This window comes from Salmo salar, unplaced genomic scaffold (genome assembly GCF_965601325.2).
Source record: "Salmo salar unplaced genomic scaffold, fSalSal1 ptg000306l, whole genome shotgun sequence".
In the NCBI taxonomy this organism is placed as follows: Eukaryota; Metazoa; Chordata; class Actinopteri; order Salmoniformes; family Salmonidae; genus Salmo; species Salmo salar.
The window spans coordinates 1539210-1557354 of NW_027675347.1; the positions used below are offsets into that span (position 1 = coordinate 1539210).

At 37.8% G+C, this 18145-nt stretch overlaps 1 protein-coding gene across 1 annotated transcript; it reads right to left on the reverse strand.

Moving 5' to 3' along the window:
- Positions 1-9641: 9641 nt before the first annotated feature.
- On the reverse strand, positions 9642-15698 carry LOC145875687 (uncharacterized). Its single transcript, XM_082971522.1, has 5 exons — positions 14543-15698; positions 10687-10788; positions 10184-10522; positions 9921-10063; positions 9642-9789 (listed from the first exon to the last, which is right to left on the reverse strand). The coding sequence occupies exons 1-5, from the start codon at positions 14682-14684 to the stop codon at positions 9682-9684; spliced, it is 834 nt and encodes a 277-aa protein (XP_082827648.1). The 5' UTR covers positions 14685-15698; the 3' UTR covers positions 9642-9681.
- Between the last annotated feature and the right edge of the window lie 2447 nt (positions 15699-18145).

Genomic DNA, 18145 nt, shown 5'->3' on the forward strand with positions numbered 1-18145 from the left:
GTTTGACATGTTTGAACGAACGGAAATATATTTTTTCCCCTCGTTCATGACGAGAAGTCCGGCTGGCTTACATCATGTGCTAACGAGACGGAGATTTTTGGACATAAATGATGAGCTTTTTTGAACAAAACTACATTCGTTATGGACCTGTGATACCTGGAAGTGACATCTGATGAAGAGAATCAAAGGTAATGGATTATTTACATAGTATTTTCGATTTTAGATCTCCCCAACATGACGTCTAGTCTGTATCGCAACGCGTATTTTTCTGGGCGCAGTGCTCAGATTATTGCAAAGTGTGATTTCCCAGTAAGGTTATTTTTAAATCTGGCAAGTTGATTGAGTTCAAGAGATGTAAATCTATAATTCTTTAAATGACAATATAATATTTTACCAATGTTTTCTAATTTTAATTATTTAATTTGTGACGCTGACTTGACTGCCGGTTATTGGAGGGAAACGATTTCCTCAACATCAATGCCATAGTAAAACGCTGTTTTTGGATATAAATATGAACTTGATAGAACTAAAAATGCATGCATTGTCTAACATAATGTCCTAGGAGTGTCATCTGATGGAGATTGTAAAAGGTTAGTGCATCATTTTAGCTGGTTTTATGGTTTTGGTGACCCTGTCTTTGACTTGACAAAACATTACACACAACTCTTGTAAATGTACTGTCCTAACATACTCTAAATGTATGCTTTCGCCGTAAAACCTTTTTGAAATCGTAAAACGTGGTTAGATTAAGGAGATGTTTATCTTTCAAATGGTGTAAAATAGTTGTATTTTTGAAAAATTTGAATTTTGACATTTATTTGGATTCAAATTTGCCGCTCTTGAAATGCACCTGCTGTTGATGGAGTGCACCACGGGTGGCACGCTAGCGTCCCACCTAGCCCCAAGAGGTTAAAAGGACTCACATGTCAAATACAGAACTAAGCCAACCTCAGCGTGAGCTTTGGTTGCGAATTGTATGAACTGTGAACTCTTATTCACTACAGAAGTGATACTTCCTAGCCGTTGAGTTAGCAGCGTCCGCTGTAGACGTGGGCTAGGAAAGGACGGACGATGTATTCAGTCTAACACACAACGAAGATACTACAACGTATCCATTTTACCACCAGTGACATTCTTCCGAGGACAGGAAGATCTCTGTTGGCCAACACGGCCAGCATCTATGACCAACCTACCGAAGCGCAGCTCAGAGTAAATATTTATTGCATTTTCCTTTTCCAAATGGGCGGTAATTTAGAATGCATACGATACTGTATTTACGATGGCATAGCTGCTTTCTCTGTTCCTCAGTCTTCACGCTCTTTCATTCAAGCCCAACACCCTTTGTGTAACAAGCCGCCATGCTGGTTTAGCCCACTAGGGCACATTCTCCTATCATTTCCTTGTAACCATATCTGTTTGTTATGCATTTCTGTGAATTACTTAGATTAGTATATAAATGATTTTAAGACAATTGATGTATGGTTGACTCATAGTGAAGCCTGGGTTCGTGCAGATAACCAACAATTTACGACGTTTGGAATGAGATTGACGTGAGGTAAACTAACACATCATTAATCAGAGGACTCATAGATCAGATATTATAATATCTGAAAGTTATATTAGGAAAATTATTACTTTGTAATCTGAATATTTTCCTTGGTGCCCCGACCTCCTAGTTAATTACAGTTACATGATTAATCAGTTTAATCGCGTAATAATAATTACAGAGAGTTATTTGATAAACATGTCTTCAGTTTAATGATGCCAAAGACACGACAACTGCTATATGAATGTCCTCAGTATATTACTGTATAGACTGCTGTATGAATGTCCTCAGTATATTACTGTATAGACTGCTGTATGAATGTCCTCAGTATAGTACTGTATAGACTGCTGTATGAATGTCCTCAGTATATTACTGTATAGACTGCTATATGAATGTCCTCAGTATAGTACTGTATAGACTGCTGTATGAATGTCCTCAGTATAGTACTGTATAGACTGCTATATGAATGTCCTCAGTATAGTACTGTATAGACTGCTGTATGAATGTCCTCAGTATAGTACTGTATAGACTGCTGTATGAATGTCCTCAGTATAGTACTGTATAGACTGCTGTATGAATGTCCTCAGTATATTACTGTATAGACTGCTGTATGAATGTCCTCAGTATAGTACTGTATAGACTGCTGTATGAATGTCCTCAGTATAGTACTGTATAGACTGCTGTATGAATGTCCTCAGTATATTACTGTATAGACTGCTGTATGAATGTCGTCAGTATATTACTGTATAGACTGCTGTATGAATGTCCTCAGTATAGTACTGTATAGACTGCTGTATGAATGTCCTCAGTATATTACTGTATAGACTGCTGTATGAATGTCCTCAGTATATTACTGTATAGCCTGCTGTATGAATGTCGTCAGTATATTACTGTATAGACTGCTGTATGAATGTTGTCAGTATATTACTGTATAGACTGCTGTATGAATGTCCTCAGTATAGTACTGTATAGACTGCTGTATGAATGTGGTCAGTATTAGTACTGTAAGTAGAGGTTATCATGATGGCATGTTCTCTCAAATCAAACCAGGGAGCAAAGTTCAAAGTCAAGCCATTTAGCGGTTCATCATGCGTTACCGTGGAAACGTCTAAGTACTTGAAGTTCATTAGTAAGAGTATTGACGTCTGATAGTTCAGATAATGATTGTGAATATTTGTTGGTTCGGTCAGATAACCTGGAACAAACGTAGTAGATGAAGTGAGTATTATTGTGGAAAACAAATGAAACCACTTCAAAGTCCACATTCAATGTATTTATTACAAAGTCTTCAAAAACCCCAGTTATAGTTTACTAGGCTTACCTCGTTGCTAAGACAACAACACACAAGCCAATCCCTCCCAGCCTGCTTCCATGTAGATCATTTAGATTCAGGTGTGTTGGACTGTACACATTAATATGATTTATTATATACCACAACAACATTACATGTTGGACTGTACACATTAATATGATTTATTATTGGAGAATACCACTACAACATTACATGTTGGACTGAACACATTAATATGATTTATTATATATCACAACAACATTACATGTTGGACTGAACACATTAATATGATTTATTATATACTACAACAACATTACATGTTGGACTGTACACATTAATATGATTTATTATTGGAGAATACCACAACAACATTACATGTTGGACTGAACACATTAATATGATTTATTATTGGAGAATACCACAACAACATTACATGTTGGACTGTACACATTAATATGATTTATTATATACCACAACAACATTACATGTTGGACTGAACACATTAATATGATTTATTATTGGAGAATACCACAACAACATTACATGTTGGACTGAACACATTAATATGATTTATTATATACCACAACAACATTACATGTTGGACTGTACACATTAATATGATATATTATTGGAGAATACCACAACAACATTACATGTTGGACTGAACACATTAATATGATTTATTATATACCACAAGAACATTTCATGTTGGACTGTACACATTAATATGATTTAGTATATACCACAACAACATTACATGTTGGACTGACCACATTAATATGATGTATTATATACCACAAGAACATTACATGTTGGACTGAAGACATTAATATGATGTATTATATACCACAACAACATTACATGTTGGACTGACCACATTAATATGATTTATTATATACCACAACAACATTACATGTTGGACTGTACACATTAATATGATTTATTATATACCACAACAACATTACATGTTGGACTGTACACATTAATATGATTTATTATATACCACAACAACATTTCATGTTGGACTGTACACATTAATATGATTTATTATATACCACAACAACATTACATGTTGGACTGAACACATTAATATGATTTATTATATACCACAACAACATTTCATGTTGGACTGTACACATTAATATGATTTATTATATACCACAACAACATTACATGGTGGACTGAACAAATTAATGTTATTTATTATATACCACAACAACATGTCATGTTGGACTGTACACATTAATATGATTTATTATATACCACAACAACATTTCATGTTGGACTGAACACATATGATTTATTATATACCACAACAACATTACATGTTGGACTGTACACATTAATATGATTTATTATATACCACAACAACATTTCATGTTGGACTGTACACATTAATATGATTTATTATATACCACAACAACATTACATGTTGGACTGTACACATTAATATGATTTATTATTGGAGAATACCACAACAACATTACATGTTGGACAGTACACATTAATATGATTTATTAGATACCACAACAACATTACATGTTGGACTGTACACATTAATATGATTTATTATATACCACAACAACATTTCATGTTGGACTGTACACATTAATATGATTTATTATATACCACAACAACATTACATGTTGGACTGTACACATTAATATGATTTATTTTATACCACAACAACATTTCATGTTGGACTGTACACATTAATATGATTTATTATATACCACAACAACATTACATGTTGGACTGAACACATTAATATGATTTATTATATACCACAACAACATTACATGTTGGACTGTACACATTAATATGATTTATTATTGGAGAATACCACAACATTTCATGTTGGACTGTACACATTAATATGATTTATTATATACCACAACAACATGTCATGTTGGACTGAACACATTAATGTTATTTATTAAAAACAAAGGAGGACAAAGGCACTCTTCATATAATTCATTTAAATGCCTTTATCTGTATGTTATGTTCAATAGAAACAAAGTTTAAAAAAATCCTACGCGTTTCGGCTGCATGGCCTTCGTCAGGGAGTACAAAGAATAATACAATGACTTCTTTTGAACAGCTTTTCCAATTAGCCCTAATTTGAAGAGGGAGTGGTTACACAATGAATTGGACACACCTAGAGACGCCTTCAAGACCTCTTAGCGGAACACAAGTACGCTATACGGGTAGGCAATGAAGACTACACCATGGCAACCCTGCCTCCCTACAAGCTGTGGGTATTGATCACATTCCGGCCTCTATTAGAAAAGGGGACCGTCTTAAACAGTTAAACCAAAGGGAAAGTTTTGGGATTTACAAACTACAGGCCACTAAATACCCTGGTTTACATGAAGATATGGATTTACAAACTACAGGCCACTAAATACCCTGGTTTACATGAAGATATGGATTTACAAACTACAGGCCACTAAATACCCTGGTTTACATGAAGATATGGATTTACAAACTACAGGCCACTAAATACCCTGGTTTACATGAAGATATGGATTTACAAACTACAGGCCACTAAATACCCTGGTTTACATGAAGATATGGATTTACAAACTACAAGCCACTAAATACCCTGGTTTACATGAAGATATGGATTTACAAACTACAGGCCACTAAATACCCTGGTTTACATGAAGATATGGATTTACAAACTACAGGCCACTAAATACCCTGGTTTACATGAAGATATGGATTTACAAACTACAGGCCACTAAATACCCTGGTTTACATGAAGATATGGATTTACAAACTACAGGCCACTAAATACCCTGGTTTACATGAAGATATGGATTTACAAACTACAGGCCACTAAATACCCTGGTTTACATGAAGATATGGATTTACAAACTACAGGCCACTAAATACCCTGGTTTACATGAAGATATGGATTTACAAACTACAGGCCACTAAATACCCTGGTTTACATGAAGATATGGATTTACAAACTACAGGCCACTAAATACCCTGGTTTACATGAAGATATGGATTTACAAACTACAAGCCACTAAATACCCTGGTTTACATGAAGATATGGATTTACAAACTACAAGCCACTAAATACCCTGGTTTACATGAAGATATGGATTTACAAACTACAGGCCACTAAATACCCTGGTTTACATGAAGATATGGATTTACAAACTACAAGCCACTAAATACCCTGGTTTACATGAAGATATGGATTTACAAACTACAAGCCACTAAATACCCTGGTTTACATGAAGATATGGATTTCTCACCATTCCTGTAGGGTTGTGATAGGTCCATTTGCTGTCATCTAGTGGTCATTTTGCTCAATTGCCCTCAGCTATGTTTAGACTATTGTTGTTCATGTTTGGCTGTGTTCTAGTGTACTATGGAATATATTGCTTTCTTATTCTTGACACTTCTCCCGGTCATGTTTAAGGTTAGAACTACCTTTCTAAGTGTTCTGATACTTCTAGCTTGGAGTTGTATTTTTTTGATAACATAGCTACAGTATTTCACTTTTTAATGTGTATAGTATTGTTTACTAGGTGTGTCCAATCAATTTTAACCACTCCCTTCAAATTAGGGCTAATTGGAAAAGCTGTTCAAAGGAGGACATTGTATTATTTCTTTGTATTCCCTGACGAAGGCCATGCAGCCGAAACGCGTCAGATTTTTAAAACCTTGTTTCTATTGAACATGCCATACTAATAAAGGCATTTTAATCAATTATATGAAGAGTGCCTTGGTCCTCCTTTCTATTTTATACTGTACTCTGTATTTCACACAGTGAGTCTATACAACCTATTATGTGTCAAGGGAAGCACATTTTACTCCTGAACGTGTTTAGGCTTGCCATAACAAAGGGGTTGAATACTTTCTGACTCAAGACATTTCAGATTTAAATCTTTTATTCATTTGTAAAAAAGAAAAGAAAAACATATTTCCACTTTGACATTATGAGTTATTGTGTGTAGGACAGTGACAGTAAAATCTCAATTTAATCGATTTAAAAATTCAAAATGTGGAAAAGGTCTAGGCAGTGAATACTTTCTGAAGGCCCTGTAGCTGGTATCATGACTTTCAGCATGACAATCAACATCATAACTAAAAGTGAGAAAGAACTATATCTCACAGATCCAGGAATGGTTAAATGAACACGGATAGTCATGCCATGGTCCTTGGTCTGATGAACTGTGAGTTAACAACACACAGTTCTCCACTCCACCACCATTAGGCTGTCCACTCCCCCAGTACCTGCAGGATGAACAATACAGTTAGACTGGATACTCTCTCAGAACCTAGAGTATGAACAATACAGTTAGACTGGATACTCTCTCAGAACCTAGAGTATGAACAATACAGTTAGACTGGATACTCTCTCAGAACCTAGAGTATGAACAATACAGTTAGACTGGATACTCTCTAAGAACCTAGAGTATGAACAATACAGTTAGACTGGATACTCTCTCAGAACCTAGAGTATGAACAACACAGTTAGACTGGATACTCTCTCAGAACCTAGAGTATGAACAATACAGTTAGACTGGATACTCTCTCAGGACCTAGAGTATGAACAATACAGTTAGACTGGATACTCTCTCAGAACCTAGAGTATGAACAATACAGTTAGACTGGATACTCTCTAAGAACCTAGAGTATGAACAATACAGTTAGACTGGATACTCTCTCAGGACCTAGAGTATGAACAATACAGTTAGACTGGATACTCTCTCAGAACCTAGAGTATGAACAATACAGTTAGACTGGATACTCTCTCAGAACCTAGAGTATGAACAACACAGTTAGACTGGATACTCTCTCAGGACCTAGAGTATGAACAATACAGTTAGACTGGATACTCTCTCAGAACCTAGAGTATGAACAATACAGTTAGACTGGATACTCTCTCAGGACCTAGAGTATGAACAATACAGTTAGACTGGATACTCTCTCAGAACCTAGAGTATGAACAATACAGTTAGACTGGATACTCTCTCAGGACCTAGAGTATGAACAATACAGAGCTAGACTGACCACTCTCTCAGAACCTAGAGTATGAACAATACAGTTAGACTGGATACTCTCTCAGGACCTAGAGTATGAACAATACAGTTAGACTGGATACTCTCTCAGGACCTAGAGTATGAACAATACAGTTAGACTGACCACTCTCTCAGAACCTAGAGTATGAACAATACAGTTAGACTGGATACTCTCTCAGGACCTAGAGTATGAACAATACAGTTAGACTGACCACTCTCTCAGAACCTAGAGTATGAACAACACAGTTAGACTGGATACTCTCTCAGAACCTAGAGTATGAACAATACAGTTAGACTGACCACTCTCTCAGAACCTAGAGTATGAACAATACAGTTAGACTGGATACTCTCTCAGAACCTAGAGTATGAACAATACAGTTAGACTGGATACTCTCTCAGAACCTAGAGTATGAACAATACAGTTAGACTGGATACTCTCTCAGGACCTAGAGTATGAACAATACAGTTAGACTGGATACTCTCTCAGAACCTAGAGTATGAACAATACAGTTAGACTGGATACTCTCTCAGGACCTAGAGTATGAACAATACAGTTAGACTGGATACTCTCTCAGAACCTAGAGTATGAACAATACAGTTAGACTGGATACTCTCTCAGAACCAAGAGTATGAACAATACAGTTAGACTGGATACTCTCTCAGAACCTAGAGTATGAACAATACAGTTAGACTGGATACTCTCTCAGAACCTAGAGTATGAACAATACAGTTAGACTGGATACTCTCTCAGAACCTAGAGTATGAACAATACAGTTAGACTGGATACTCTCTCAGAACCTAGAGTATGAACAATACAGTTAGACTGGATACTCTCTCAGAACCTAGAGTATGAACAATACAGTTAGACTGGATACTCTCTCAGAACCTAGAGTATGAACAATACAGTTAGACTGGATACTCTCTCAGAACCTAGAGTATGAACAATACAGAGCTAGACTGGATACTCTCTCAGAACCTAGAGTATGAACAACACAGTTAGACTGACCACTCTCTCAGAACCTAGAGTATGAACAATACAGTTAGACTGGATACTCTCTCAGAACCTAGAGTATGAACAATACAGTTAGACTGGATACTCTCTCAGAACCTAGAGTATGAACAATACAGTTAGACTGGATACTCTCTCAGGACCTAGAGTATGAACAATACAGTTAGACTGGATACTCTCTCAGAACCTAGAGTATGAACAATACAGTTAGACTGGATACTCTCTCAGAACCTAGAGTATGAACAATACAGTTAGACTGGATACTCTCTCAGAACCTAGAGTATGAACAATACAGTTAGACTGGATACTCTCTCAGAACCTAGAGTATGAACAATACAGTTAGACTGGATACTCTCTCAGAACCTAGAGTATGAACAATACAGTTAGACTGGATACTCTCTCAGAACCTAGAGTATGAACAATACAGTTAGACTGGATACTCTCTCAGAACCTAGAGTATGAACAATACAGTTAGACTGGATACTCTCTCAGAACCTAGAGTATGAACAATACAGTTAGACTGGATACTCTCTCAGAACCTAGAGTATGAACAATACAGAGCTAGACTGGATACTCTCTCAGAACCTAGAGTATGAACAACACAGTTAGACTGACCACTCTCTCAGAACCTAGAGTATGAACAATACAGTTAGACTGGATACTCTCTCAGAACCTAGAGTATGAACAATACAGTTAGACTGGATACTCTCTCAGAACCTAGAGTATGAACAACACACAGAATCAGTCCTACCCCTTACACGGTGGTCAGAGTTGTTAGAGCAGTAGTCTCTTACTTTGGGGTGGTCAGTGGGTTGCCGTCCACCCATTTCCAGGTCCCCTCAGTAACAGTGTCAGTCAGACCAATCCAGAAACCCTTGTTGAGGTGGAAGAGAAACTCCTGTTGGTGAGAAAGAGCTGATATTGTCAACTACTATAGACTACATGTGTTAAATACTGGAAGATACATTACTGACCAAGGGATGTTTGATCATAACCCCCCCGCCATATCTCTCTCTCTTTCTCTCTCACCTGTTCCTTATCACTGTTGATGATCACCAGGTCTGCTCCTCTCTCCAGACAGTCATCTTTGCTCTCCCCCCAGGTTTTAGTCTCAGTAGACAGGAAGTACCAACTGGATTCAAACTTCTTCCAGTCTTTAGGGCAGGTTTGTTCTACAAGACAAAAACATGAATTTCCATCTTATTATTCTGCACCTATTATTTTAGAATACAAACACAAGTTGACTGCATATTAGATATATGATGTTATGATCATTTATTTGGTAAACTCACTCAGATTAGAGAACTTTCTCATGAGATCATTTTTCTCTTTTTGTTGCTGGCCTCTCTCTTTAGTCAGAAGGCTGTAACTGGTCTGTAGCTGGTCTCTCTCTTTAGTCAGGGTGTTACTGCTGGTCTGTAGCTGGTCTCTCTCTTTAGTCAGAAGGCTGTAACTGGTCTGTAGCTGGTCTCTCTCTTTAGACAGAAGGCTGTAACTGATCTGTAGCTGGTCTCTCTCTTTAGTCAGAAGGCTGTAACTGGTCTGTAGCTGGTCTCTCTCTTTAGTCAGAAGGCTGTAACTGGCCTGTAGCTGGTCTCTCTCTGTTGAGTCGTGATGACCAATTACTCCATCTGTAAAAGGGAAAAGTTAATCAAACATGTAACTACCACACCATTGATGATTAAGGATGATTAAGGATGATTAAGTATGATTAAGGTTGATTAAGGATGATTAAGGATGATTAAGGATGATTAAGTATTCTACTTAAGTCTCAGTGACAAAATACTAAACTTACAGTAGACAGACAGGCCTATGATCCCAGTCAGTAGGAGAACACACAGCAGCCCCAGACACACTGCAGCTACTCCAGAGGGTCTCTTCCACCACTGGAAATGTACTGAATCACAAATTATTAAAGTATGGTATTTGGTAATGTGTTTTACTGTATCATCCACGATTGGGACAAATAAATAAAATAAAATTGTATTTGTCACATGCGCCGTATCCAACAGGTGTTTTAACCTGTTGGGGCTACAGGTTAGCAATGAACCCCGAGACGGGATTGCTAACAAGGCTGGAAATTCAAAACATCAAAAATCTAATAATTTCAATTTCTCAAACAAGCAACTATTTTACACCATTTAAAAGATAAACATCTCCTTATTCCAACCACATTGTTCGATTTTCAAAGAGGCTTTACGGCAAAAGCATAAAGTTAGATTATGTTAGGACAGTACATAGCCACAAAAGTACAAACATCCATTTTCAATTCAAGGTCACCAAAAGCAGAAACCAGCTAAAATTATGCACTAACCTTTGGCAATCTCCATCAGATGACACTCCTAGGACATTATGTTATACAATACATGCATTTTTTGTTCCATCAAGTTCATATTTATATCCAAAAACAGCATTTTACAGTAGCGTGAAATTCAGATTTTTTTCTTCTCTGAAGTGCTTCCGGTGAACAACGTTACAATTTACAAAATTACTATTCGAAAACATTGGTAAATTATAATATTGTGATTCAAATAATAATAGTTTATCATTTCGTAAATGCTACTGTATTGCCAGATTTCAAAATAACTTTACTGGGAAATCACAAGTTGCAATAAACCGGGTGCTGTGCTAAGAACAATAGGCTAGGCTATATAGGTTAGCATCATCTTGTAACCAGCTAATATCAATAATACTATCGTCAATAATCCCTTACCTTTGATTATCTTCATCCATTGGCACTTCCAGGAATCCCAGGTCCACTACAAATGTGGTTTCTTTTGACAAAGTTCATAATTGATGTCCAAATAACTCCAAGTTGTTCCATGTTGTTAGCGCTTCGGTGGCTACTCAAAAGTAGTGCGGGCGGGGGGTGGGAAGTCACGGCGAAAAGTTAAAAAAGTTAAAAAAAATAATCTATTTACTTTCGTTCAAACATGTCAAACGTTGTTTAGCATCAATCTTTAGAGCCATTTTTAACGTGAAACATCAGTAATGTTTCAACACGACCGCTCCTGTGTCTAGAAAAACATCTTTGAAAATTGTCTCGAGTTACATGATTGAGCAGGTGCAGGCAATAATGGAAGTGACGACATCCCAGGGAGGTCAACTTCCCTTCCTTGTCATCCGGTCTCTGTTGATCATAGACGCTTCAAACAACTTTATAAAGATCGCTGACATCTAGTGGAAGCCGTAGGAGTTGCGAAATGAATCCTTTCTCACTGTGGTATCTATTAAACAATGATTAAAAAAAATAGTACAGCCACAAAATTCTTTTTTTATCTCAGGTTTTCTCAGGTTTTTGCCTGCCATATGAGTTTTGTTATACTTACAGACACCATTCAAACAGTTTTAGAAAATTCAGAGTGTTTTCTATCCAAATCTGGTAATAATATGCATATCCTAGCTTCTGAGTTGGTGTAGGTGGCAGTTAAAAATGGGCACATATTTTTTTCAAAATTCTCAATACTGCCCCCGTAGCCCATTAAGAAAAATACAAAAAAATGAAAATAAATAAAAGTAACAAATAATTAAAGAGCAGCAGTAAAATACCAATAGCAGGGCTTTATACAGGGAGTACCGGTACAGAGTCAGTGTGCGGGAGCACTGGTGTCGAGGTAATTGAGGTAATATGTACATGTAGGTAGAGTTATTAAAGTTACTATGCATAGATAATAAACAGAGTAGCAGCAGGGTAAAAGAGGGGGGGGACAATGCAAATAGTCTGGGTAGCCATTTGATTAGATGTTCAGGAGTCTTATGGCTTGGGGGTAGAAACTGTTTATAAGCCTCTTGGACCTAGACTTAGGCACTCTGTTACTGCTTGCCATGCGATAACAGAGAGAACAGTCTATGACTAGGGTGGCTGGAGTCTTTGACAATGTTTAACCTCTCTAGGCTAGGCGGGACGAATTCGTCCCACCTACGTAACAGCCACTACTATCCTGTGGCGCGATTTTCAAAACCTTAAAAATCCTATTACTTCAATTTCTCAAACATATGACTATTTTACAGCCATTTAAAGACAAGACTCTCGTTAATCTAACCACACTGTCCGATTTCAAAAAGGCTTTACAACGAAAGCAAAACATTAGATTATGTCAGCAGAGTACCAAGCCAGAAATAATCAGACACCCATTTTTCAAGCTAGCATATAATGTCACATAAACCCAAACCACAGCTAAATGTAGCACTAACCTTTGATGATCTTCATCAGATGACAACCCTAGGACATTATGTTATACAATACATGCATGTTTTGTTCAATCATGTTCATATTTATATCAAAAACCAGCTTTTTACATTAGCATGTGACTAGCATGTGACTAGCATTCCCACCGAACACTGCCGGTGAATGTACTAAATTACTCACGATAAACGTTCACAAAAAGCATAACAATTATTTTAAGAATTATAGATACAGAACTCCTCTATGCACTCAATATGTCCGATTTTAAAATAGCTTTTCGGTGAAAGCACATTTTGCAAAATTTTCAGTAGATAGCCCGGCATCACAGGGCTAGCTATTTAGACACCCAGCAAGTTTAGCACTCATCAAAGTCAGATTTACTATAAGAAAAATGTTATTACCTTTGTTGTCTTCGTCAGAATACACACCCAGGACTGCTACTTAAATAACAAATGTTGGTTTGGTCCAAAATAATCCATCGTTATATCCGAATAGCGGCGTTTTGTTCGTGCGTTCCAGACACTATCCGAAATAGTAAAGAAGTGTCACGCGCATGGCGCAATTCGTGACAACAAAATTCTAAGTATTCCATTACCGTACTTCGAAGCATGTCAACCGCTGTTTAAAATCAATTTTTACGACATTTTTCTCATAGAAAAGCGATAATATTCCGACAGGGAATCTCCTTTTCGGCAAACAGAGGAAAAAATCCCAAAGGCGGGGGCGGTCGGGGTCATGCGCATAAGCTAGTGTCTCTTGATCGGCCACTTGAGAAAGGCGATAATGTGTTTCAGCCTGGGGCTGGAATGACGACATTCTGTTTTTTCCCGGGCTCTGAGCGCCTATGGACGACGTGGGAAGTGTCACGTTAGAGCAGAGATCCTTAGTAAATGATAGAGATGGAAAAGAAGTTCAACAAATGGTCAGACAGGCCACTTCCTGTAAAGGAATCTCTCAGGTTTTGACCTGCCATTTGAGTTCTGTTATACTCACAGACACCATTCAAACAGTTTTAGAAAATTTAGGGTGTTTTCTATCCATATGTAATAAGTATATGCATATTCTAGTTACTGGGTAGGAGTGGTAACCAGATTAAATCGGGTATGTTTTTTATCCAGCCGTGTCAATGCTGCCCCCTAGCCCTAACAGGTTAAAACATGTTGGGATTACAGACAGACAGTGAGAGGTTGAAAATGTAAGTGAAGACACTTGCAAGTTGGTCAGCACATGCTCAGAGTACACGTCCTGGTAATCCGTCTGGCCCTGCGGCCTTGTGAATGTTGACCTGTCTAAAGGTCTTACTCACGTCGGCTACGGAGAGCGTGATCACACAGTCGTCCAGAACAAAGCCATATTGCTACATGGCAATCTCACCTGTTTAGTGTGTGTGTGTGTGTGTGTGTGTGTGTGTGTGTGTGTGTGTGTGTGTGTGTGTGTGTGTGTGTGTGTGTGTGTGTAATCTTACCTGAATCAACAACTCCATCTCTTGAACTGGGCTTGAAGGCTCTTACATTGGAATATAATTGGTCATCAATCTCTGTGTTTTTCATTGCATCAGGCTCATCGTCTTCAAATCCATCTGAGTTTTCATAGACTCCCTCTGACATCTTAACACACTTGTGGTGAAATACAGTAACTTCTAACCTCAACTCTAATATACGTCTATAGCTGTGTCTTCTCCCCGCAAAGTCCTGCGTCTGTGTGACTTTAGGTAGTGAAACTCTTTATCAGTCAACCACAGTGAAGGGGAAATTGTGAAATTAGCACAACCCTGGCCACTACGTGACTCCCACCAGCCTTAGTGTGATAATATAATACATGATATGACTCCCACCAGCCTTAGTGTGATAATATAATACATGATATGACTCCCACCAGCCTTAGTGTGATAATATACTACATGATATGACTCCCACCAGCATTAGTGTGATAATATAATACATGATATGACTCCCACCAGCCTTAGTGTGATTATATAATACATGATATGACTCCCACCAGCCTTAGTGTGATAATATAATACATGATATGACTCCCACCACCCTTAGTTTGATTATACATTGCTCAAAAAAATAAAGGGAACACTAAAATAACACATCCTAGATCTTAATGAATGAAATAATCTTATGAAATACTTTTTTCTTTACATAGTTGAATGTGCTGACAACAAAATCACACAATAATAATTTATTGAAATCCAATTTATCAACCCATGGAGGTCTGGATTTGGAGTCACACTCAAAATTAAAGTGGAAAAACACACTACAGGCTGATCCAACTTTGATGTAATGTCCTTAAAACAAGTCAAAATGAGGCTCAGTAGTGTGTGTGGCCTCCACGTGCCTGTATGACCTCCCTACAACGCCTGGACATGCTCCTGATGAGGTGGCGGATGGTCTCCTGAGGGATCTCCTCCCAGACCTGGACTAAAGCATCCGCCAACTCCTGGACAGTCTGTGGTGCAACGTGGCGTTGGTGGATGGAGTGAGACATGATGTCCCAGAGGTGCTCAATTGGATTCAGGTCTGGGGAACGGGCGGGCCAGTCCATAGCATCAATGCCTTCCTCTTGCAGGAACTGCTGACACACTCCAGCCACATGAGGTCTAGCATTGTCTTGCATTAGGAGGAACCCAGGGCCAACCGTACCAGCATATGGTCTCACAAGGGATCTGAGGATCTCATTTCGGTACCTAACGCAGTCAGGCTACCTCTGGCGAGCACATGGAGAGCTGTGCGGCCCCCCAAAGAAATGCCACCCCACACCATGACTGACCCACCGCCAAACCGGTCATGCTGGAGGATGTTGCAGGCAGCAGAACGTTCTCCACGGCGTCTCCAGACTCTGTCACGTCTGTCACATGTGCTCAGTGTTAACCTGTTGGGGGTAGGGGGCAGTATTTACACGGCCGGATAAAAAACGTACCCGATTTAACCTCTTACATCTAGACGTTCCGCTAGCGGAACACCTGCTCCAATATCCAATGATAGGCGTGGCGCGAATTACAAATTTCTCAAAAATACAAAAACTTCAATTTTTCAAACATATGACTATTTTACAGCATTTTAAAGACAAGACTCTCCTTTATCTAACCACACTGTCCGATTTCAAAAAGGCTTTACAGCGAAAGCAAAACATTAGATTATGTCAGCAGAGTACCCAGCTGGTGAGTGCTAAACTTGCTGGGTGTCTAAATAGCTAGCCCTGTGATGCCGGGATATGTACTTAGAATATTGCAAAATGTGCTTTCACCAAAAAGCTATTTTAAAATCGGACATATCGAGTGCATAGAGGAGTTCTGTATCTATAATTCTTAAAATAATTGTTATGCTTTTTGTGAACGTTTATCGTGAGTAATTTAGTAAATGTTTAGTAAATTCACCGGAACTATGCTAGTTCTGAACGTCACATGCTAATGTTAAAAGCTGGTTTTTGATATAAATATGAACTTGATTGAACAAAACATGCATGTATTGTATAACATAATGTCCTAGGTGTGTCATCTGATGAAGATCATCAAAGGTTAGTGCTGCATTTAGCTGTCTTCTGTGTTTTTGTGACATTATATGCTAGCTTGAAAAATGGGTGTCTGATTATTTCTGGCTGGGTACTCTGCTGACATAATCTAATGTTTTGCTTTCGTTGTAAAGCCTTTTTGAAATCGGACAGTGTGGTTAGATTAAGTAGGGGAGGTTCATAGATTTGAAGTACAGTGAAATTATCATCATTATTAGGTTTTGTTTGTAGTCAACTTATGGGTTTCTGAATCGGTGTAGTTTAATGAAATGCTTTTTTTGGGGAAAAAGAGCGCTTCATTGTCTCTCTGTGGAATGTTTCCTAGAAGCCACGATTCCTTAAAGGGGTATACACACATATGGAATCTTAGAAGTTACACACACACATGGAATCATTGAAGTTTTATTTTCTGAGTTTTAATTAAATATGTGATAAGGGAATGGTCTGGGAACCTGGGATCCAACATGTATAAAATGTCTGATGGTTTTTCTTTAATTTGTCTAATATAATAAGAAACACCGTTTTGAAAGGGTGGTATGACTTTTGACCTCTATCATGGCACCCCTTTGTGGTCTGATCAGCCTCATGGGAGGGCCATTTGGATGATGAATTTAACGGCATTTGTAATACTGGTTTTAAGGAAATTTGTATAACTGATAATGATGATGGAGTTTAAAGTTCTTAGACACATTGGTAATTTGAACCAATGAGAAGACAGAATGACGATAAGGGTACAATAATGTTTCTTTGTGGAGTAGTTCAGATTAGTGAATTTGATCTGATTATGTTATTTGAATATCTTTTGACCAGTAGTGGTATTTTTATACATTATAAAGCTAAGTTTAGCTGTGGTTGGATGCAGTGTAAGGAATTTAACACAACAAGGTTGTGAAATTGCCATAATATTATTATTATATTTAGCCAGAATAAGCGTAATAACGGTAGACTTAGGTTAAGTATATAGGATATATTCTAAGCCAACAGGACAGGGATATATGACATCTGTGGTGATCATGAAGAGTATGGAGATACATTTAAGTAGCTATGGTATCATCTCAGGGATTACTATTATAAGACATGTGGATTTTTCTAAAATACATGAGAGCCTTGTGTCAAAAGGGTGGGCCAGGAGGAGAGCAAGATAGAGAGCAGAAGGTAAGATTCCCATAATAAGTCAGGATTGAGAGAAGATAGAAGTGATACAGAATTGTTAGATAACAGTTACTGAGTGGAGAGCAGCATAGTTAAGTTTTAGGCAGGTAAAAATGAAAACTGAATTGTAGAAGTGAGAACTTAACCTGGGGTCCACTTAGGCGTGGGGCCCGATTAATGTCAGGATGATTTGTTTTTAACTTAGGAACAGGAAGAAGAGTTAAAAGCGGTACCCTCCGTGTTAGGGTCCCAAGGACCCATTGATGTGGGGTTAATTAAAGGAGTTATTTTAGTGTAAGTAGTCCTGAAGTCAAATTATAGATTTTATTAAAATACCTTATTAGTAATTTAGGAAAATTTGAGCCCCGAGGGAAGCTAAATTTTGATTTATGGAAATGAT

Bases quoted from the DNA above. Each gene is read 5' to 3' on its own strand.
- LOC145875687 (XM_082971522.1), bottom strand. From the start codon at position 14,684: ATGTCAGAGGGAGTCTATGAAAACTCAGATGGATTTGAAGACGATGAG. The intron at 10,789-14,542 runs GTAAGATTACAC...TTTGTGATTCAG, and splicing joins AGATGGAGTTGTTGATTCAG to TACATTTCCAGTGGTGGAAG. The intron at 10,523-10,686 runs GTAAGTTTAGTA...TCCCTTTTACAG, and splicing joins CATAGGCCTGTCTGTCTACT to ATGGAGTAATTGGTCATCAC.